Source organism: Theropithecus gelada, chromosome 15 (genome assembly GCF_003255815.1).
Source record: "Theropithecus gelada isolate Dixy chromosome 15, Tgel_1.0, whole genome shotgun sequence".
Lineage (NCBI taxonomy): Eukaryota > Metazoa > Chordata > Mammalia > Primates > Cercopithecidae > Theropithecus > Theropithecus gelada.
Genome location: NC_037683.1, coordinates 42,851,309 through 42,873,700, shown reverse-complemented (window position 1 = coordinate 42,873,700; position 22,392 = coordinate 42,851,309). Strand labels below are relative to the sequence as shown.

General features: G+C 49.1%; 1 protein-coding gene across 1 annotated transcript in view; it reads right to left on the bottom strand.

Annotated features, from left to right (window-relative positions):
* The window catches only part of CORO2A (coronin 2A), a 67,598-nt gene that overhangs the window by 30,944 nt on the left and 14,262 nt on the right, over positions 1-22,392 (bottom strand). Inside the window, exon 2 of the mRNA XM_025359045.1 lies at positions 1,477-1,677. Within this exon, the coding sequence (XP_025214830.1) occupies positions 1,477-1,677 (201 nt within the window). The remainder of the gene's footprint in view (positions 1-1,476; positions 1,678-22,392) is intronic.

The following is a 22,392-nucleotide window of genomic DNA, read 5'->3' as shown; positions in this document are numbered from 1 at the left end:
TGATTTCTGCTTTTTATTATCTCCTTCCTCAAACTTTCTTTGGGTTTATTCTGCTGCTCTTTGACTTTTTTTTTTTTTTTTTTGAGACAGGGTCTCACTCTGTTGCCCAGGCTGGAGTACAGTGTTGTAATCATGGCTCACAACCTCCCTGGGCTCAGGTGATCTCACCTCAGCCTCCTGTGTAGCTGGGACCACAGGCAAATGCCCCCATGCCCAGCTAATTTTTGTATTTTTGTACAGATGGGGTTTCACCATGTTGCCCAGGCTGGTCTCAAACACTTGGGCTCAAGTAATCCCCTGGCCTTGCCCCTTCCAAAGTGCTGGGATTACAGGTGTGAGCCACCGTACCCGGCTCTAACTTCTTAGATGGAATGTTTAGTCATTACTTTTTAGGCTTTCTTCTTTTCTAATATAAGCATTTGTGCTATAGATTTCCCTTGAAGCCCAGCTTTCCCTACATCTCGTAAGTGTTGTGATATATTTCATTTTATCAGTTCCAAGGATTTTTAAATTTTCATTTGGATTTTGTTTTTGGCCTATAAATTATTTAGAAATATGTTTTTAAGTTTCCAAATGAATGGGAATGTAAGATTTATCTTTTGCTATTGATTTCTAACTCAATTGCATTGTGTTCAGGAAACCTGGTCTATGAGATTCTAATCCTGTATAATCTTTTAACTTCTGAAGTCCTCTGGGGGTCTAAGTCTGCTATTTGTTGTTTCAACTGACTCTCACTCATGGTGGTGTACATGTTTTGTGATCTTTGTGAATTCACATTTCCCTGTGTTTAATCTGTGGGGATCATGTCCATGTTGTGGATCCTTTCCTCTGGAGAGGTTTCATGTTGGTTTCTGCTGTGAGCCAGTGGCACTACTAAGCTGGGATCCCTCTAGCCCCTTCAGGTGTTCTGCCTTAAGGTAGAGACTTAGGGTTGGCATCCTGAATGGACTTGCTGTTAGATTGATCTATGTGAAACTGTTGCTTTTTGGGGGTCAAAACCAGTTGAATATCCACAATTTTATATCGTCCAACCTATACTAGCAACTCTTGCCCTCAGGACAAGCCTGTTCTTCCTGCTTGCTTACTGTTTGCCTCTCCTAGCTAGTTTTGACTCAATGTTTGTTTCCCTTTCTTTGGTGGGGAAGGTGGCTTTGGAGACTTTCTCAATTTCCTGTAATCCCAGTAAAGCATTAAAAAATTATATTTTATTCAGGAGGAAATTAATTTGCAGAATTATTTTGTAGAGAAGAGGAGAGGTGCTAGGAGTAGCTAGGCCAACTGCTAGAGGCTAAAATTCAGGACAGATGTATTTTTCCCAGTGAGGATACCAAGGCTCAAAGAGATGAAATGACTTACTCAAGGTCACACAGCTAGTACTGGGCAGGGTTAGGACTTTCTAGAAAGCTAGGTTCTTTCCACTTTCCCTCTGTCCTGCCCTGGCTCCAGAGAGCTGTTTGGGCCTGGGGGTGTCCTTACCTGGTGCAGGGGGATGACGAGGAAGGCCCCTCCACCAGCACACTCAGTCACAACTGCAATGAAGTGGGGGTTCACGGCACAGAAGTGGTTGTCGTGAACGCTGCGGGTAATAGGCACGGAGTCATAGCAGTTCTCCTTGCTGGCTGGTTTGCCAAAGACATGACGGAACTTGGAGCTCCGGTACTGGGGGTGCCATGACATCTGCAAGAGACAAATGGGACAAAGGGTATGAGGCTCCCTGCCCTGATCATGGGACACACAGAGCTCTCGTCTTAAGAGTACATAAGAGGATACAAGCAGGATAGTGGTCAGTTCAACGTGGACAGTGATGCACTGTGAAGGGTGACCAAGTGAAAATACTCTAATTACTGTTATTTCTATAGACCTGGTGAGATAAGACGGGATGATGTATAGCTATCACTGACCTGCTTGCTGATGTGTTAAGGCTTTTCATCCCTTTGAGTGTGAATGTAAAAAGGCAGAAAAACCACAGAGAGAATCCACCACATTGACCCCCATCTGCCATCTCACCAGACAGCTCAGCACCCTCAGCCCAACTAAGTAGGTACCACTGCGCTCTCTGGAGCCAGCCTGTCTGGGTTTCAATCCCAGCTCTGTCTCTTATCAGCTGGATGGCAAGTGACTTCACCTCTGGAGTCTCAGTTTCTCCATCTGTAAAATGAGGTCACAAAAGTATCTGTCTCAGCTAGGCATGGTGGCTCATGCCTGTAATCCCAGAATTTTGGGAGGCCAAAGCAGGAGGATTGTTTGAGCCCAGGAGTTCAAAACTAGCCTGGGCAACACAGTGAGATCCTGTCTCTAAAAAAAATACAAGAGAGAGACTGAAAAAAGTATCTGTCTCATAGCCTTGTCATAAGGATTAAGTTAGATGATGTATTTAGACCCCTTGGCACATGGCAGATACTTGATCAACAGTGGCAATCACAACCACTAGTATCATCTGGGCGTCTTCAGCTTGCTTTGCTCCTCATCCAGCCTTATATTTGTTCACTCAATATTTACCGAGCATCATGTCTAGGCCCTGTGCCAGGTAGCAGGTAGTTTGGAAACAGTAGGCCTGAGCCCAGCCTTTACAGGAGTGAAGAGTCCTCTGGGTGAGGCTACTAGGAGAGTCTGGGCCACTGGGACCCACCGTACTATGTGTAATAACAGAGATTTGCACATGACAGTCAGGGAGGGCTTCTCAGAGGAAGTGACAACTAAGCTGTGACTTGGAGGATGAGTAGGAGTTGGTCACGCAGGCAGGATGAGGGAGAGCTGGGGGAAGGTGTCTTAGGCAGACAGAACAGTTTGGGGAAACCACACATGGTTTAGTAAGATTATCAAAGAGAAATTTAAAAGAAGAAAATACACACACGCGTGCGCGCGCACACCCCCCCCCCCACACACCCCCCATGTATATTGGGTAATGTGAATGAAAAGAATAAAAGACAGGGCAAGGAGAGCCAGATCACGAGTGGCCTGTGAGAGGGTCTAGGCCTCTTCTGTGGCCAACCCCATACCCATAACACCAGGGGGCCTCCTCTTGGCCAGAGGGATCCTTCTGAATACCAAGCCCTGCCCACCCTACCCCCGCCTCATATCACCCTTGATTTATTATTATTTTTGAGGAAGGATCTCACTCTGTCACCCAGGCTGGAGAGCAGTGGTGTGATCACAGCTCACTGCAGCCTCAAACTCCTGACCTCAAGGATCCTCCTGCCTCAGCCGCCCAAGTAGCTAGGACTACAGGTACATGCCACCATACCTGGCTAATTAAAAAAAATTTTTTTTCTTGCCATGTTGCCCAGGCTGGTCTCAACCTCCTGATCTCAAGCAATTCTCCTGTAGCTGCCTCTCAAAGGTTGGGATTAAAGGCGTGAGCTGCTGCCCCTGGCCTCACATCACCCTTTGATGCTCCCCATTCATTGCTGCCCTACAGGATCAAGGCCAAATCCTCTGGCCTGGCATGCAAGACCTCTGGCTGGGGTCTCATTCCATATTCCAAGATTCATTTCTTCTAGCTCTTCTAAATGGCACCTTCCAGCTTCCTCAGCACCTGCTCTTGCATCTCCAGCCCTCTGGCTCTTTGCCCTTCCCTCTCCTGCTGCTTGGCTTGCCTTTCCAATCCCCCTACCTCCTGTTCCCGTCTCCACAAATCCCAATCCACCCCTTCCCTAGCTCCCAAGCCACTTCCTCCAGAGAGTCCTCCTTGATACCCCAAGTAGCAGAGATCTTGCTCTCCTCTGTTCCCTGACAGCCATCTCTCCCCTTGCCCTTAGCCCTTGACACTGTCTAGCCCGATTTGGGGTTCAGGGCCAGTTCTCATTTTCTCTGCTGGCTTGGCGCTTCCTCGGAGAAGGCTCTGCTCCAGGAGTATCCAGCACAGTGTCTACCTCCCTTGGGCCCCCACCTTCCCTACTTGTGGGAAGGCAGGTTTGGCTGGGCCCACACTGGTCAAGACAAAGAATGTACTCACCCCGCCCACACAGCTGACCCATGAGGCTCTTCTCTGCCCTCAGGTCCTCAGCACGAGATTACATTGTGTGACCTCAGGCAGGTCACAGCGATCAGGGCCTGACCCCTGAGGCAAGCCCTTTAGACAGAACCAGGTAGCAGGTCAACCTTGCAGGGGCTTGTGTATCCTGCAAAGCTCAGAAATTCCAACTCTCCTTTTGGGAGCTTTGCCCTAAACAGGGGCTGCTCTTGCCAGAGCTACAGGAAGCTGCACAGAATGTAGGGATGGACTGACTAATTAATGCCCATGTGATTCCAGAAAGGATTTAAGAAGACTCACAGAAATAGAACACAAGATAGAAGGAACTGAAAAAGCTACAAGAGAAAAAATAGGGACACAAGGAAAACGCAGGTAAAAAGAGATCACCTGAAATGCAGGAGGAGTTAAGTTAGGTGTGCTGCCAGGTCCACCACACAGAGGAGGTAGACCTTAGATTTGGGTCTGAGCTTCCTAGTGGCCAATTCAACAAGGAAAACAGAATCAGAAAGGGATTTATTTGATGTCTATAAGATAAAAGCCACAAGTTGCTAAGGAGCAGTACATCTTTTCTCTATAGTGAGTTTTGAGAGAAATGGGTACTGGGGGTCCCCTTGGAAAGGAACAACAAGGACAAATGACCTCCCTAGGGTCTTGGCAACTTGGTGGCAGCGGAGGAGCCGCCTTGGGCCTGGGCTGGGGGTGGGAAAGCGAGGAGCAAATCAGCAGGCTCCACTCCAGGCCCCCCATCCTTGCCTCACCTTGAGCAACGGCTAGGGGTGGTGAGAGTGCACCTGTCTGTGGCAGCTGGTGATGCTCACCAGACATCCCATTGCTCCCCTCATATCCAGGCCCCTTGCAGTCAGGCAGCCATAGCACACATCACTGCCTCCCATGACCCATTAGACAATGGATCATGGGAGGCAGTGATGTGTGTCACTTCCAGGCCAAAGCACATGAAACCTGCCTGTGACCCTCGAGGACTCTCGTCCTTGGCCGAAGGGATGAGAAGGTGCATGTTTCAGGTGATGCGGCCATAAGGTGGTTGGTCCCTCAGGAAGCGTGTGTAGCAGAGCACTTTCTTCTACTGACTTACAGTGCAACAGAGAAATACTTGTAGAGTGAACCGTGAGATAAGGGGTTCTTTGTCACGGAGCACAGCGACCCATCCTGACTCATACAGCCTATGCAAGTCTGGCCCATGGAGATGGCAAGTGGCTGCCTGTGCTTGGAATGGCCACAGAGAAGGAGGCAGGACCCAGATCGTCTCAGGTATCCGAACTCTGAGGGCAGTGGGGAGCTACTGGAGAAATTAAAGCAGGGGAGAGGCTGGGCGTGTTGGCTCACACCTGTAATCCCAGCACTTCGGGAAGGCTGAGGCAAGTGGATCACTTGAGGTCAGGAGTTTGAGACCAGCCTGGCCAACATGGTGAAACCCCGTCTCTACTGAAAATACAAAAATTAGCCAGGTGTGGCAGTGCGTGCCTGTAGTCCCAGCTACTCTGGAGGCTGAGGCAGGAGAATCACTTGAACCTGGGAGGCAGAGGTTGCAGTGAGCACCACTGCACTCCATCCTAGGGAACAGAGTGACACTCTGTCTCAAAAATAATTAATAATAATTATAATAAATAAAGCAGGGGAGATAGAGGAACAGATTTAATTTTCAGATTTTCCTCTGACTACTGAGCAGAGGAAAGGTTAGAGCAGGTGAGAGGCAATGGTCACCTGGGCTGAAGTAGGGCAGTGACGTGGGCAGGATGGTGGGGAGAGGATGTTACTGAAATACCAAGGAGGTGGGATCAACCAAATGTGGTGCCTGAGTGCACGTGGCGGGCCTGGGGTAGTCGCTGAAATCGACACGACCTTACATTAACAACAGCCCTGGCCCCTCTGGACCCTCTGAGCTCTCTCACTCCACAGCCTGTCTGTGCACCTGCAGGGGGTACCTGGGGTCTGGCCCAACTCCTGAGAGCCACTCCCCATCCAGGAGGAGTGAGGAGGCCGTGAAAGGCCTGGGTAACACCTCCCAAGCTCACAGTCACCTCTGTGGCAATAAGAAGTCACGGTTTTTGAGTGCTTACAAACTGCCAGGTGCCATTCCAAATGCTTTCCATGCATGAATAGAGCAAGTGGGTGCTACCTTGCTCCCCGGTTCAGATGTAGATGTTGAGGCCAGTAACCCGGTCACACAGCTAGTGAACAGCAGGCCTAGGGGCTGAACTCAGCTGTCTCAAGCCTGCAACTTTTGAGCCTGCAGCTCCAGGTCCTCACAGACAATACCCATGATGATAATAGCTCTTTCAGACCCATCACAGCCCTGGATCTCACCTCTGCCCCTAAGAGGAACTGTCATGATCACGACCACCCCGACTCTACAGAGAAGGAAAAGGAGGCCCAGGAAGCTAGCTAGACCCCTCTGGAAAGGCGCCCCACTTCCCCGTGGATGAAGTCAGCTGACAGCAAAGGAGCATGAACATCAATGCCCTTCTGCCCAACCCCCAATCCTCTCCCCACCCTAACTCTTAATTTGCACTGCTAAGATTCTTCCAGACCTGCTGCCAGGAAGGGAAATTACACAAGCAGGGGGTGGGGCAGCCGCTAGCAAGGCCAGCTACCTCTCCCTTTGTGTGTGGTATGGAAGTGTACGTGTATGTGCACGGGTGAAGCTTGTGCATGCGTGCTGGCCTGTGTGCGTACTGTGTGTGCACAAGAACTACATTCATCAGGATGTTCATGACTGCCTGTTTCCTCTTGTGGGTGTGCATGCACATGTGCATCCGTTTGGATGTTTAACTGAGGCTGTGTATATACACGTGCATGAGCGCATGCGTGTATCAGTGCATGCATGATTTTAATGATTCAGCAATTCAGAGAACAGGAGTTTCATTTTCCCTACAAGCAGGCACTTGTCCACAAGTAAGAACTGTAGCGGGCCCTTCACCCACAGGCTGGGCCAGAACAGCCTATTCAAGCCAGGTCTATCCCAGGCCACTCGTCCTATCCTGCCCCATTCCATCTGGCTGGGCCCACATCAAAGCCACAGCAGGCCTTCTCAGGTGTGGCACTCTCGGACAGACTGCTGGGGCACAAGGCAGGAGGTGGCATCCATTCTGCTGCTGCAATCCCATGCAGGCTTGGTGGGCCTGATGCCATGGGATTAGGCTCTGAGGCCTGTGAATTCCCCACTCCCAAAAACGATTTAGTCATCTCTGGGTTTTGCATCGCACTGAGTTTATTTCTGTTTTTTTTTTCTTTGAGAAGGACTCTGGCTCTGTTTGCCCAGGCTGGAGTGTGCAGTGGTGCTATCTCGGCTCACTGCAACCTCCGCCTCCTGGGTTCAAGCAATTCTCCTGCCTCAGCCTCCAGAGTAGCTGGGATTACAGGTGCGTACCACTGTGCCCAGCTAATTTTTGTATTTTTAGTCGAGACAAGGTTTTGCCAAGTTGCCCAGGCTGGTCTCAAACTCCTGACCACAGGTGATCCACCCACCTTTGCCTCCCAAAGTGCTGAGATTACAGGCGTGAGCCATTGTGCCCGGCCTTCAGTTTATTTCTTAATGCCTGACAGTGGCTCACAACTCTCCTGAAAGGTAGGTGGGGATTATTTTCCCCATTTGATGATGGGAAAACTGAGGTGCAAGGGAAGTGACTAGACTGAAGTCAAGTTATGATGAGCAGTGCAGGTGGGAAGTAGTCTGAGGACTAGTTCAGAGACACCGCTTCCTGCTATGCAATGTGCTCCTCTGTGACATACATGTGGGGTATGCGTGTGTGTGTGTGTGAGAGAGAGAGAGAGAGAGAGCGAGAGAGAGAGAGAGAGAGAGAGATAGAAAGAGACAGAGACAGAGAGAGTTTCCTGCCTGTTCCAAAGGCCCCTCTTCCTTGCCCAGCCCTAAACTCATTGCAGGACAAGGGTTAGCTGCAAGGTGGCTGAAACTGAACCCAAACTGGGTGTGGTGCAAACCATTATAATAGATTATTCATTAATTATATTGTTTGTGGCTTTAAGGAAAGAATGAAATGACCTGATTTGGTCTTTGAACAGGATGGGTAGGCATTGCTGGCTACCAGTTCCCCTTTGTAAATTTGTGGTTTCACATATAATATTTGAAGTTTTATCTTTTCTCTCTCTTAAAATTTGACTTGTGGGCACAGTGAGCTGCCACCTGTAAGTGCCTGGTGAGAGGGTCTGAACCACCACACTTATGTCATAGCCACAGTTAGGGAAGATTAGAACCACAAGTTACCCAGTTGTTTCAAAAAATCGAAAAGAGGTCACCGTTAATCAGGATAAAGACCGCTCTATGTGAAGGTGCTCTACAAAGGCTGAGAATTTCACACAGTCCACATCTCATTATGGGGGTTCCCTCACCTGGACTCCAATCCCTGACCCACTATTATCCGTCACAGTTCATCTTGATCCTGGCCTTGGTCCCAGACTTGCTGGGAAAGCTCTTTTTTGTCATCCAGAATGCTTATGGGGTCTCTGATCCACCCACTGCGGGAGGGCTATCTGGCTCTGAAGTCAAAGCCCACGGAGGGTAAGGCCACCCTGCTGCCAACCTAGGCATCTGGGTAACCATTTCCCACAGCACCTTCCTTTCTCACCAGGCAGGAAGAAAACAAATACAAGGCTCAGCTACTTCTCCTTTGTAAGGGTTTTATTCACAACTGGCCTCTGTGAATCTGAGGCCAGGCTCTGGTTTAAACCACCACCTCTTGGCACAAGGTGTCTTAACTTTTGCCTCGCACTGGCCAGCAACAAGGTCTGAAGTGATACAGCGGGATCCAGGGTGCTAGGACCTAAGAGTCTTACCCCACAGGGTAATTTTTCCTCCCTCCTTCAAAGCAAGAAGGATCCTTGCCGCTCTCCACAGAAGTAGGGCAACTAACTGTCTTGGTTTGCCTGGGATTGTGGAGGGGTTCCAGGGATGCAGGACTCTTACAGTGCTAAACTGGGGGAAGTCTTACTTAGGCAAACAGGGATAAGTTGGTCACTCTCCCACCACCACCACCACCAAGGTCTGTATGTAACAATTCTTTTTTTTTTTTGAGGTAGGGCCTCACTTTGCTGCCCAGGCTGGAGTGCAGACGTGTGATCACAGCTCACTGCAGCCTCAACCTCCCAGGCTCGCGCAATCCTATGGCTTCAGCCTCCTGAATAGCTATGAACAAGCATGTACCACCATGCTTGGCTAATTTTTTTGTAAAGACAGGGTTTCACTCTGTTGCCAGGATGGTCTTGAATACCTGGCCTCAGGCGATCCTCACACCTCAGCCTCCCAAAGTGCTGGCATTACAGGCATGAGCCACTGTGCCTGGCTTACACATAACAATTCTATTGTAAATCCCTAGCAGCCCTGACTTTGTCAAGTTGCCTGCAAGAGAGGAGACTCTAGAATCTATTTCTTAAAGAGCCCAACATATTGAACCAGAGAATAGAAATTTCAAAGCAGAATAATCCAGGAAGCTTTATAAAGAGAGGTGAGGCCAGGCGCGGTGGCTCAAACCTGTAATCCCAGCACTTTGGGAGGCTGAGACGGGCGGATCACGAGGTCAGGAGATTGAGACCATCCTGGCTAACACAGTGAAACCCCATCTCTACTAAAAAATACAAAAAAACTAGCTGGGCGAGGCGGCGGGCGCCTGTAGTCCCAGCTACTCGGGAGGCTGAGGCAGGAGCATGGCGTAAACCCGGGAGGCGGAGCTTGCAGTGAGCCGAGATCCGGCCACTGCACTCCAGCCTGGGTGACAGAGTGAGACTCCGTCTCAAAAAAAAAAAAAAAAAAAAAAAGGAGAGAGGCGAAGAGGATTTCATTCAATCTCCAATCTTCATCCGATATTGGCTTGGTGCTTATTCTGCGCCAAGCTGTGTCAGGAGCAGGGTTCGGAGGGGTCAGAGATGAATAATTCAGTCACTGCTCTCCACATGTTCATACCTCTTAGGAAAATGGCCAAGAGCAGGAAGAGATGAGATGGTGTAACCTTGAGGGACTGCTAACATGCAGGGCAGGGGCTTGCAACTTTGCACATTAGAATCACTTAAATCAGACTACTGGGTGGGGAACCCAGATGCCAGCACTGCTTAAGCTTCCCATGTGATTCCAGTGCATGTTAGGAGCAAGGATAACAGAAACACATCATGGATGTGATGCAGTAGTTCTCAAAGTGTAGTCCCCAATTAACCATATCACTAGGGAACTTTTTAGAGTTGCAAATTTTCAAGCCTCCTATCCCAGACCTACTGAACCAGGCATTCTGGGGGCGGGGCTCACCGCTCTGCTTTAACCAGCCCCCCAGCTTCAAGTTTGAGACTCAGTGGTGTAATGGATGGGTTGGCAACACCTGAACCCACTGACCAATCTTAGTATCACTAAAAGAGATAACCAGACATTATGTGCTGCTAATATGAAGCAACAGGAAACACTACTTATAAAGTGGCTTTGCCAAAAAATGAAACCCAATATTGACCGAGTCTTTGTATGTAATTACACACACAGAGTGTGGAGAAACATATTCAACAGCCACATAGATGCAATCAGGAAAAAAACACAGGAAATCCTACATGCTAAATTTTCTGGTTTTTAACATTAACTCAAAAAGCATCAAAGACCTAAACAGAAGAGCTAAAACTATAAAAAACCTTAGAAGAAAACAAAGGGCAAAACCTTTACAACATTGGGCTTGGCAATGATTCCCTGGTTATGACACCAGGAACAGGCAACAAAAGAGAAAAAAAATAGACAAATTGTATTCATGGAAATTAACAACTTGTTTGTATTTAACAATTTGTTTGTATTTGTATCACTAGCAACAGAGTGAAAAGGCAACATATGGAATGAGAGAAAATATTTGCAAATCTATCTGATAAAGTGTTACTATTGAGAATATATAAAGAAGTCCAACAACTCAACAACAAGCAAGCAAACAATTTGATTTGAAACAATCTGATTTTGTGCACTGTTGGTAGGTAAAATGGTGCAGTTGCTATGAAAAATAGTATGGCAGTTCATCAAAAATTTAAAAATAGAACGATCATATGATTCAGCGACTCCACTTCTGGGATATACAGCCTTAAAGAAATGAAAGCAGGGTCTGGAAGAGATATTGGCACACTCATGTTGATAGCAGCATTATTCACAATAGCTTAAATGTGGAATCAACCCAAGTGTCCGTCCACAGATGAATGGATCAGTAAAATGTGGTATATTCATACCATGAAATATTGCTCAACCTTCAAAAGGAAGAAAATTCTACTTTGGGAGGATGAGGTGGATCGCTTGGGTTCAGGAGTTCAAGACCAGCCTGGGTGATACAGCAAGACCTCATCTCTACTAGAAAAAAAAAAAAAAAAAATTAGCTGGGCATGGTGGTGCACACCTGTAGTCCCAGCTACTTGGGAGGCCAAGGTGGGAGGACCACTTGAGCTCAGGCGTTAGAGACTGCAGTAAGCTATGATTACACCGCTGCACTCCAGTCTGGGTGATAGAGCAAGATCCTGTTTCAAAAAAAAAAAAAAAAGAAAGAAAGAAAAGAAAAGAAAAAGGAAGAAAATCCTGACACATGCTATAACATGGATGAATTTTGAGGGCATTATGCTAAGTGAAATAAGCCAGTTATAAAAAGACAGTGTATGATTCCACTTATATGAGTTACTTAGAGTAGGCAAAAATCCCAGGGACAGAAAGTAGAATGGTGGCTGCCAAGGGCTGAGGGTAGGGAGGAATGAAAAGTTATTGTTTAATGGATATAGAGCTTCAGTTTTGCAAGATAAAAAGAGTTCTAGAGATGGATGGTGGTGGTGGCTGCACAGCAGTATGAGTGTACTTAATACCACTGAACTGTACACTTAAGAATGATTTAGATGGCAAATACTATGCTATGTGTATTTTAGTACAATGAAATATATATATATTTTAAAATATCTGGTTTCTTTAAAGATGACAAGGAAAAAGGGACAAGGGTCATTATAGTTCAGAAGAGGCTTAAGAGATCAGAGGCATAGCAGGAAGTGCAATGTGCGGATCCTGAGTGGATACAGATTCACACAAACCAACTGCAAAAAGGCATCAGGAAGCAATCAGGGAAAGCTGAGTGGGCACCTGACAGTAGTAAAGAATTGTTGTCATTAGGCGTGGTAATAATACTGTGCTTATATTAGACAAGAGTCTTTATCTTTTAGAGACATATACCTAATATTCAGATGAAATGATATAACATCTGGGATTTATCTTGAAATAACTTGGGGTTGTTGGACAGAGGAGGAGGGAATAAGCGAGTAGAGATGAAACAGGCTGCTGATGGCTACTGAAAGTGGGTGAGGGTACAAGAGGATTCATTTGAATCTTCTCTTTCATTTTGTATGTGTCTTTACATTTCCACTGTAAAACATTTAAGCAAGAAAGAAGCAGGAGAGCACAAAAGTGGCCCAGGCCCTGGAGCTTGACTGTCAGGGTTCTAATCTTGACTCTAAATGGCCCTGTCCAACACAGAACCTCTAGTCCCACAAGGCTTCTGAATTAGAGTTAAAATTAAATAAAGTGTAAAATCCAGCTCCTTAGTCACACTAGCAATATTTCAAGAGCTCAAAAGCCACATGCGCTTAATAAGCACAGATGAAACCATATAAGCAACACCCAATGAACAGTGTAATTAAAGAACCCACCCATCTCTGAACAAAGTTCTGTTGGACAGTGCTGCTCTATCATTTCCTATCTGCCACTCTGGGCAAGTTACTTAATGTGTCTATTTCCTCACCAGGAAAATCAGGCACTACAAATACACATAATAGCTAACACCTATATTGCTGACTAGGTGTTAAGTATGTTCCACATACTAACTCAACCCTCATGCATGTACTGTCGTAGCCCCATTTTTAAGATGAGGAAACAGGGCACAGATAAGTTATATAACTTGCCTAAGATCACATAGTTAGTGGCTGGGCTGGAATCTGAAGCCAGGCTGTTCAGTCACAGGTCCACCACACTCTCTCTCAGGGGTTCCTGGACACTTACATAAGGTGAGACGCACAGCATCCAGAGTGACACTTGGTGCATACTTAGTGTTCAAAAGACGTTGGCTAGTAAGATTGTTGTGGTCCCAATGTGTACAGGACACTGAGATGTGATTTAACACAGAACGGGTACACGCCGGGGGCCCAGCATTTTGGGGATCTAAGTAAAAATCCCAAACCAGAAAGCATAAAGCAGCCTGCCAGGGGCTGAGTGGCTCGTGAGAGTTCCAACCCCTGGTGCAAACCATGATGATGGGGGAACAGACACACAGATGCAGAAGGCTAGCTGACAATTCCTACTGATCAAAAAGAATCCAAGAGAGTGCATTTGTGCATCTCTCTGGGCTGGGCTTTCCCGGGTGGAGGCCAGAAGGCCCCGCCCTGCCCTAGTGCTGAGGGGCCTGGGAGGGGGCGAAGGGGCGGGGGAAGGAGCCCTTTGCTTTTTCTCCATCAGCACAGCCCAGGCAGGGAAGCAGGAGCGCAGCCATCCAGGGACCCTCCTTTGGGGATCGACCATCACCAGTGAGGCAGAAGCTGTCTGTAGCCAGCAAATGCAAACAGTCCTGTCCTCAGGTCTCCGCCTTCCCCACCCCCGCGCCGCCCATCCTTCTGGTCCAGCACAGATGCCTCTCTGCAGGCCCACAGGAAGTACACATTGAGTCAGAGAGCAAACCAAGACAAGGCCTCTTTCTTCCTGATGAGATTAGGCCTGAGGGAGTGCCTCCTTCCCACATCTGACACTGCCCAGAGCCACCTCCTCCTGCCCTGCCTCCTCCCCTGCCCTGCCCCCACAGCCCCCACCTGCTCTCTACCCCTCTCCCAGGCCATGTCAAGGCCTGAGCAGCCTTCTTTCTTGGGGACTCAGGCCTCACATATTCCACCCCCAACTCTGGCCCTGCACTTTCCCTTAAAACCCACCCCGGGTCACCTCTGTCCTCAGAATAAAGTCCTCTGCTGGACTTGGGTTTTGAGGTCCCTACATTCCCCCTGAGTCTCTGACCTCCTTCAAATCTCCCCAGACCTGTTCTCTGAGACAAACTGGTCTGTCTGCTCTCCCCTCAAAGCATCATGGTTTTCAAAAGAGAATGGGAGAAGCAAAAAGAAAATAAAGAAGCATCATTTTCCCAGATAATCCATATTTGCTCACCCCCTCCCTCCACCTAGAACTAAGCCAGCCCAGGTAAGTCGCTGGGTGGCTCTTAGCAGGGCTCTTAGAAAGCCCCTTCCTGTCACCCCACCTTCCTGGCCCAGCTCCAACAGAACCACCTCCAGGGAGCCTTCCCAGCTCTCAGACTGAGCAGTCTCTCCATCCCATGTGGTTCCCTCCTGACATTTGGGGAGGTAGCCAAAGGCAGGGAAAAAGAAGGCACCAGATTCAAGCCCTGGACCCCTATTTGTCTCTACGCCATAGCATTAGAGTATCCTCATATTTTTCTCATAGAATCTAGAAGATTAAATGAGATCATGTACGTAAAAGACCTTGCATGTGTCCGGCACAAAGTAGGAGCTCATCTCATGGAAGCACCCCTCCTCTCCTCCTTTCCTGCCCATTGCGTTTTTTCCTTCTCTTCCTTCCTCCCCCACCAACACACCCATAGGACTGTCAACCCTAGATGGTTCTCCCCTTCTGCTGTGCCCACCTACAGCCCTGTGGGTACCCAGGGGGAGGCCAACCTGACTCCCGGCTTGAGCTTTCACTCACACCAGCAGCTTCTTTCCAATCCCTCCTTGGGGTGCTAGGAGCCAAGGGGCTGGGCCTATCACTGTCATAGCAGGTGTGCTGGTCAGGCTGGAGAATCCTAATTCTTTCATTGTTGTTGTTGTTTTGAAACGGAGTCTCGCTCTGTTGCCAGGCTGGAGTGCAATGGCTTGATCTTGGCTCAATGCAACCTCTGCCTCCGGGGTTCAAGTGATTTTCCTGCCTCAGCCTCCCAAGTAGCTGAGATTATAGGCATGCACCACCATGCCTGGCTAATTTTTGTATTTTTAGTAGAGCAAAGGGGCTTCAACATGTTGGCCAAGCTGATCTTGAACTCCTGACCTCAGGTGATCCACCCACCTTGGCCTTCCAAAGTGCCGAGATTACAGGTGTGAGCCACCGAGCCCAGCCGAGAATCCTAATTCTGACACCAATTCGCTCCATGACCTTGGGCAAATCTCATCCCTTCTCTCGCTTTCTGTTTCTATCCACATAGTAGTAACAGCCTTGCCCTGCCCACCTGTTAGGACAGTCTGTGGAGGGCGCTGCAGCCTGCACACGCCAGACACACGCGGGACCACAAGGGCGACAGAGTTGTCCAGCCGTCAGCTGTCCTGAGAAGGTCTTGTCCTGCCTGGACCTTCTGGAGACAGAGCAGAGCTTCTTTCTGTTTAATCCCCCAAATCAAGCCCTGACCAAAACTCCACACAGGTTTATTGCCCCACAATCTCCTTATCTGGGAGTTTCAAGCAACAAGGGTCACTGGGGATTTTCCAAGACACCTCCAGGAGGCTGAAAATCTGATGGCTCCACTTCCTGCTCACTGTCCACTTTCTGGCACAGAGCTTTCGGACCTGTCTTTGGACAGAGAGGGACACTGAGGCTCAGAGAGGAAGAGCGCCTTGCTTCGGGTCCCAGTCAGCCCGAGGCAGGGCTGAAGCTCGGTAACTCTGGTCCTGGGGTGGGCATCCAACCAGGGGTCCTGCATTCTGTTCTCAGCACGGACCCACAAATCAGCCCTCACTCTGCCTGCCTCAGGGACCTGGGGCCCAGAGTCAGTTCAGCCGACATCATCGGTGCCCATTTTGAGCTTGATGCCATGCTGGGCACTGTAGGGGAGATGTATGGACAGACCCAGACAGTGTCAGTTATGGGGGAGCTCAGAGGATGGGGGAGGCCCCCACGTAATCAGCAAGCCCAATTCAGGATCACCAGGGCTAAAGCCAGCGCTGCAAGTTGCAGCAGGGAGATGGAAATCTGGGGAGTTAGGGAGGGTCCCCGGGAGGATACGACTGAACTGAGTCTTCAAGGTCAAGTAGAGCAAGCCCAGCAAAGGAGGGAAGGGAAGGCACCAGGGTAGAAGGCGCTGTGCTAGGTCATGCCTGTCTGTGGTGTGCGGAGATGGAGCCAGGAGCTTGCTGCGCTGGGGTGGGGAGGCTGGGTCTGAGCAAATGCAGGCCAGTCATGGGGCTGCCGCTAGGAGAGAGGCTGGGGACGCAGTGCTGAGGAGGTGGCACCTGAGACAGAGGGGAGGCATCGAAGTTTGTAACTGGGGGTGTGACATGGTCAGAGCCGAAGTCGACTTAACCCCTGCAATTAGGAAGTTAGGACATTGAGCTTGGGAAACGATTTTCTTTCCCCAACTTTGGGCTGGTATCTAAGGAAGAAATTAGTGGGTTTCATTTTATGTCCAGCTCCAGTAGGCTGGAGGGGTTGCGGAACCCCATGAGGAGGAGGGGCAGAATTCTGAGGCCTTCTGTGCTTGGACTCAGAAGGAAAAGGGTGTGACTGCCCTGTGACAAGAGTCCCCACATACGACTGAGGGCCTGCCTGCTCCTGCAGATACTGGCAGTCCCACACCGCACTTCCGAGCTCAGCCCCACACCCCACTTCTGAGCTTGACCCCGTGCCCCACTTCCAAGCTCAGCCCCACAGTGGGAAGGAGATGGGAAGTTCTCTTCTGCTACTCTCTCTCCTGCTTGTTAACATGGAGATAAATGCCTCTGCTCACCCGTAATCGGTTCCCCAGGCAGAGTCTGCAACAGCTGGCAGGAGAGGATGCCCAGGTACCTCTTCTCTGCCTCCAGCCTCCAGGAGCCCCACCTAAATTGTTTGTTCAGGCTGGGCCTGCAGGCCAGAAAGGCAGGAGGCCAGACTGATTGCCCTTCTCAGATTTCCAGTGCCAGCAGTCTGGGTTTATGAGGATGAAAAGAGTGCAGGAAAGATGTCAGTGCCCCTGCGGGAAAGGCACTTCTGCCCGCAAGACTGGCTGTGAGGACAGGTGGCCCCATCGCATTTACATGTGTTTGCCTGCTGTGTCACAGCAGAGCATCTGAGGGTGCTCAGAGCACCTGGAGAGCTGGAAAAAAACAAACCCAGGCGGTGGCTCACGCTTGTGACCCAGCACTTTAGGAGGCCGAGGTGGGAGGATCGCTTAGGGCCAGGAGTTCCAGACTAGCCTGGGCAACACAGTGATTCTGTCTCTACAAAAAACAAACAAACAAACCAACCCCCATTGTTGGGCCCCACCCTAGAGTTTCTGATTCAGCAGCGTGGGTGAGAGCTGAGAATCTGCACTTCCAACCAAGTTCCCGGTGACTAGGAAGCCTCTGGCCCAGAGGCCACTCTTTGAGAACTACTGCTATACAGCCCAGCTCTGTGATTCACAACTATTGCTCAGTTTACCCCTCACAACCACCTGGGGGTGCGGAGGATTATCTCCACTTTGTGAGTGTGGCCGGGACACTCGGCAGAGCAGCGGCGTCAGTTTTCTGAGGTTATGCGATTAATAAGCAGCAGGAACTCCTGTCCAAACTCCAAGAGCTCCATGAGCACTCAACCACCCCCGAACTTGGTGGCCACTGTGGCTCTGCTCCTTGGCTTTTAAGTCTTCTTCTCAATATATAAATTGCATGCTCTGAGGCCAGCACTCCAGAACCGGGAGTCCCAATCCTCTCCGTCCTCCTTCTCGTGGTGCTCCACAGCTGAAACAAAACCCGCCTATTGTGTCTGCTGTCCCATAACAGCTTCGCAGCCCAGTACACGTGCTTAAGATATAGGCTTCAGAGTCAGAGAAACGTGGATCCAAATCCAGACTCAGTTCCCTTCTCTAAGTCTCGGTACCACATCGCCACGTTGCTATGAGATGAGCAAGGAGCAGAGCATGTAGCCCTTGGTCCGGGTGCAGCAGCTCACGCCTGTAATTCCAGCACTTTGGGAGGCCGAGGCGGGTGGATCACCTGAGGTCGGGAGTTCAAGACTAGCCTGACCAACATGGAGAAACCCCATCTCTACTAAAAACACAAAATGAGCTGGGCATGGTGGCGCATGCCTGTAATCCCAGTTACTTGGGAGGCTGAGGCAGGAGAATCGCTTGAACCTGGGAGGCAGAGGTTGTGGTGAGCCGAGATTGCGTCACTGCACTCCAGCCTGGGCAACAAGAGCGAAACTCTGTCCCCTTACCCCCACCACCCCCCCTCAAAAATAAAAAAAAGAGCGTGTAGCCCTGGCCCATGGTAAAGTTCTCAAGAAATGGCAGCAACCAGTGGGCCAAGGCAAGCATTTGAGTAGCTTTCCTAAACCTCTCTGTGCCTCAGTTTCCTAAGCTGTAAACCGGGGTCCATGATGGATGGCACCTACCTTATCAAGGAATTGTTCATTCATATAAAATGCCTCAGAGCAGTGCTTGACAAGGGCCCAGCCAGGTGTTAGTCTCCTACATGTACGTTCCTGTTTTGTCAAATATATTTCAGTCTGAACATAGGCTCTTCATTGCCACATGTAAACAAAAACATTAAAGAATAGAGTAGGCTACTACTGTGAAGTCAAAATGTAAAAATCTTGGCAGTGATGGTGATATGGTTTGGCTCTGTGTCCCCACCCAAATCTCACCTCGAATTGTAATCCCCTCGTGTGGAGGGAGGGACCTGGTGAGAGGTGATTGAATCATGGGGGCGGTTTCCCCCAGCTCGTTCTCATGTTACTAAGGGAGTTCTCATGAGATCTGATGGTTGAAAAGCGGCAGTTTCCCCTGTGAGTTATCTCTCTCCTGCAGCCCTGTGAAGAAGGTGCCAGCTTCCCCTTCACCTTCCGTCATGATTGTAAGTTTCCTGAGGCTCCCCAGTCATGTGGAACTGTGAGTCAATTAAACCTCTTTCCTTTATAAATTACCCAGTCTCAGGTATGTATGTTGTTATAGCAGTGTGAGAGTGGACTAACATAGATGGCTGCACAATGGGCATGTACATCATGCCATGGAATTTTATACTTAAAAATGGTTAAAATGGTAAACTTTGGTATGTATATATCACCATCATTAAAAAAATAAAGAAAAGAGAAATAATAGCACCTAGGTATCAGCCCACAGCTTTCCTGAACTCCCTGGCAGCTACAGCTCTGCTTCCATGTTGACTTCCTCAGAGCTCCTACTTCTTTTAGCCCCTTCTGACCCTTGACGTTAGAGTTGGTCCCTGATGTGACTTCAAAAGCAGGGGGCGGGGTGCGGGATGGCCCTCCCTGTCTGCTTCCCCTTTCACTCCTGGCTATTCAGGGCCATCTCTGCCAGGGGCCCAGCAGAGGGGCTTGGTAGGGTGAGGAGGCCTTGCTATTTCCCCAGACACCAGGAGCCTCCCTGCTTCAGGACATGCCTGGACGATATTTCCCCAGGCCCCTGGCAGAGTCGTGGCTCTTCCCACCAACCTCCCTCCTCCCGGTGAAGGAAGGGCCCCTTGAGGGACCAGGGCCCCCCTAATTAGCACCAACTCCCACTGGCCTTCAGCGGGGAGCCCTGCTCTGTGCAGAGAGGGCACATAGATATTTCAAGGTCAGTGACCTGGCTGCAGTAGGCTCTGCCCCCTTTTGCTGTGTGATGCTGTGAAAGCCTCTCTCTGGGCTCCAGTGTCTCAACCCATTAAATGGGCAGGAGCATCCCTGCCTGTCGCCCTCCGGAGGCTGTAGGGAGGCTCTGAGGGAGAATGGATGCAGAGGGGCTGGTTTATTTATTACACGACACAATCGCATCGAGAAGCAGCAGCACAGTGGCTACTGACATGGTTGGGAACCCGCCTGCCGGGCTCAGACATCAGCCGTACCACACACCAGCTGGGAGACATTGGGCCGGTTATCTACCTCTCTTGGACTTAGGTTTTCTCATCCATAAAATGAGGATGATAACAATAAATGAGTTAATATCTGTCAAGCACTTAGAACCCAGCCTGGCACATGGTCAACTCAAAGTAAGTATCTGTTAAATAACTAAACTCCAAACAAGTAAATAATGGTAACCTTTATTGAGTACTCACTGTGAGCCAGGCACTGTCCTAAGTTATTTACCTGCACTCATGGATTGAAATGAACATTTAATAAAAATGAATATGGGCTTTGAACAGGGCTTACAGATTAAACTATGAAGCACAAAGTGTTTATGGTCCTTTATTTTTCCTCAAAGTAGCAATATATAAAGATCTACACATTCAGGGGAGGGGTGAGGGGTATCACCTGTGCTGGGAAGCACCAAAACCCTCTGAACCGAATGAAAGCAGAGAAAGCCTTGTGCCCCTTATCAACCCATGAGTGCTGATTTGGAATCTAAAACTCTAATTCTTCAATTTTTAGCCAGACCCACTAACTCTCTCCCAAATAATTTTATTACATCTAGGGGCAAGCACCAAATACAATACCCCAGAATTCTGCTCTTCTTTCTCCAGCACCCCATTTGAAGAGTCTGAGGGTTTTGGCTCGTACCAGTCTAGCGATGGGGAGCTCACCCCTGCTGGGGGAAGACATGCTCAACCGGTGGACTTCCTCGCATCTACTGAACAGAAATCTACCATTTTCCCCACTGCCCTATCTGTTCCTGAAGCCCCGCCAGCCACATCCATTGCTTCTGCCCCATGACAGCCTTCCAGAGATCGAAGACCTCTTGACTCAGGTCCCTGGGATGGCTCCACTCAGGGTTGGGGAGTTTCTTGTGTGACTTGGTTTCCCACGTCCTCCCCATTTTGGTTGCCCATTGCTCCAAGCTGTCCCTGTCTTCCGGGTCATACTCGAACTCTGCAGATGGGGGCTGAGAACTGCTCAGTAGAGCGGGTCCCCAAAAGGATTCCCGATGTCACATCTCAGAAAAACAGCACTAGCCAGATCCCAAGAGATCATGGGGTACAGAAAGAGGAAACGGAGTCAGCATGCCAAAGGCCACCCACACAGGGCAGAAGCAGGAACAAGATCCAGGTCTCCAGCCTCCCAGTCCAAAAGAGTGTGCTAAAACACAGAACAGAGTCCTGTCCTCCTATACCTGGATACAGTACCAAACATTTTTGTTCCTTATCTGTGTTGCTCTAAGTAATAGTGGAAACTCGTCTGTGGAGGGACAAATTCCAAAGATGATTAGGAAAGAAAGGCCTTATAATTGTGAGCTCAGGGCTCAGTGGTCTTATCGAGGCTCTCCTGGACTCACAGCTTTGAAAGGTGAACTGTGTTTCTCCAGAGAGTGCTTTAGGCTGGGAATGATGGCAGACCTTAGGTCTTTTCTGCTAGAAAGGCCCGCAGAGCATCAGCAGCCCCCACAATGCGAGGGGAAAACTGGAGCGCATTCACTCCACCCACATTTTCCAAGTGCCCAGCTGGAGACAGCCCTCGTGCTGGGCTCTGTGGACAGAGGTATTCCCATGGGGTCTGGGAATGGGTAGAAAAATACAGAAATCCTACTCTGCTGGAACAATGCTTGATCACAAACGTGGTGGCGTGTCAGAGGTGGCAGGAGCAAGGAAAAGACCAGGAGGTTAGAGCAATGGGCTCCAAACCTTTTTTTTTTTTTTTTGAGGTGGAGTCTGGCTCCATCACCCAGGCTGGAGTGCAGTGGCACAATCTTGGCTCACTATAACCTCTGCTTCCCAGGTTCAAGTGATTCTCCTGCTTCAGTCTCTTGGGAAACTGGGATTACAGGCATGTGCCACCACACCTGGCAAATATTTTTTGTATTTTTAATAGTGATGGGGTTTCACCATGTTGGCCTGGCTGGTCTCAAATTCCTGACCTCAGGTGATCTCCAAACTTTTTTGATCATTCACCTCTTCTACAAGAAAAAAAACCAAAAAACAAAAAAACAAAAAAACTGAGCTCACACCCCATTATCTTATATGCTATACAAGTAAACATTATCAAACCTCGCAAGACAAAACGTACACTGAGTGAGATTCATCACTAACCAGAGTGACTGTAAATACGTATTTCAAAATGTCCCCTAACATAAACAAACAAACAAACTTGAGCTGACTTCTTGTCAGACTTACTAGCTTGTCACTGTTTTTGTCCTGGGTCTTGTGGCTGATGAAGTGACTGCACTGGAAACCCCAGTGTTAATTCTCTCACTTTTTTTCTCTTTTAAATTTGTTTTTATTAAAAAAAATTTTTTAGAGACAGAGTCTCGCTCTGTCACCTAGGCTGGAGTGCAGTGGTGCCATCATAGCTCGTTGTTGCCTACAACTCCCTTGAGGAGGACTCAAGCAATCCTCCTGCTTCAGCCTCCTGAGTAGCTGGGACGACAGGCATGTGCCACCATGCCCGGCTAATTTTTAAACTTTTTCTTGAGACAGGGGTTTGCTATGTAGCCCAGGCTTGTATCACATTCCTAGCCTCAAGCGATCCTCTTGCTTTGGCCTCCCAAAGTACCAGGATTACAGGCCGGCACTTAACCTCTTCCATTTCCTTGTCT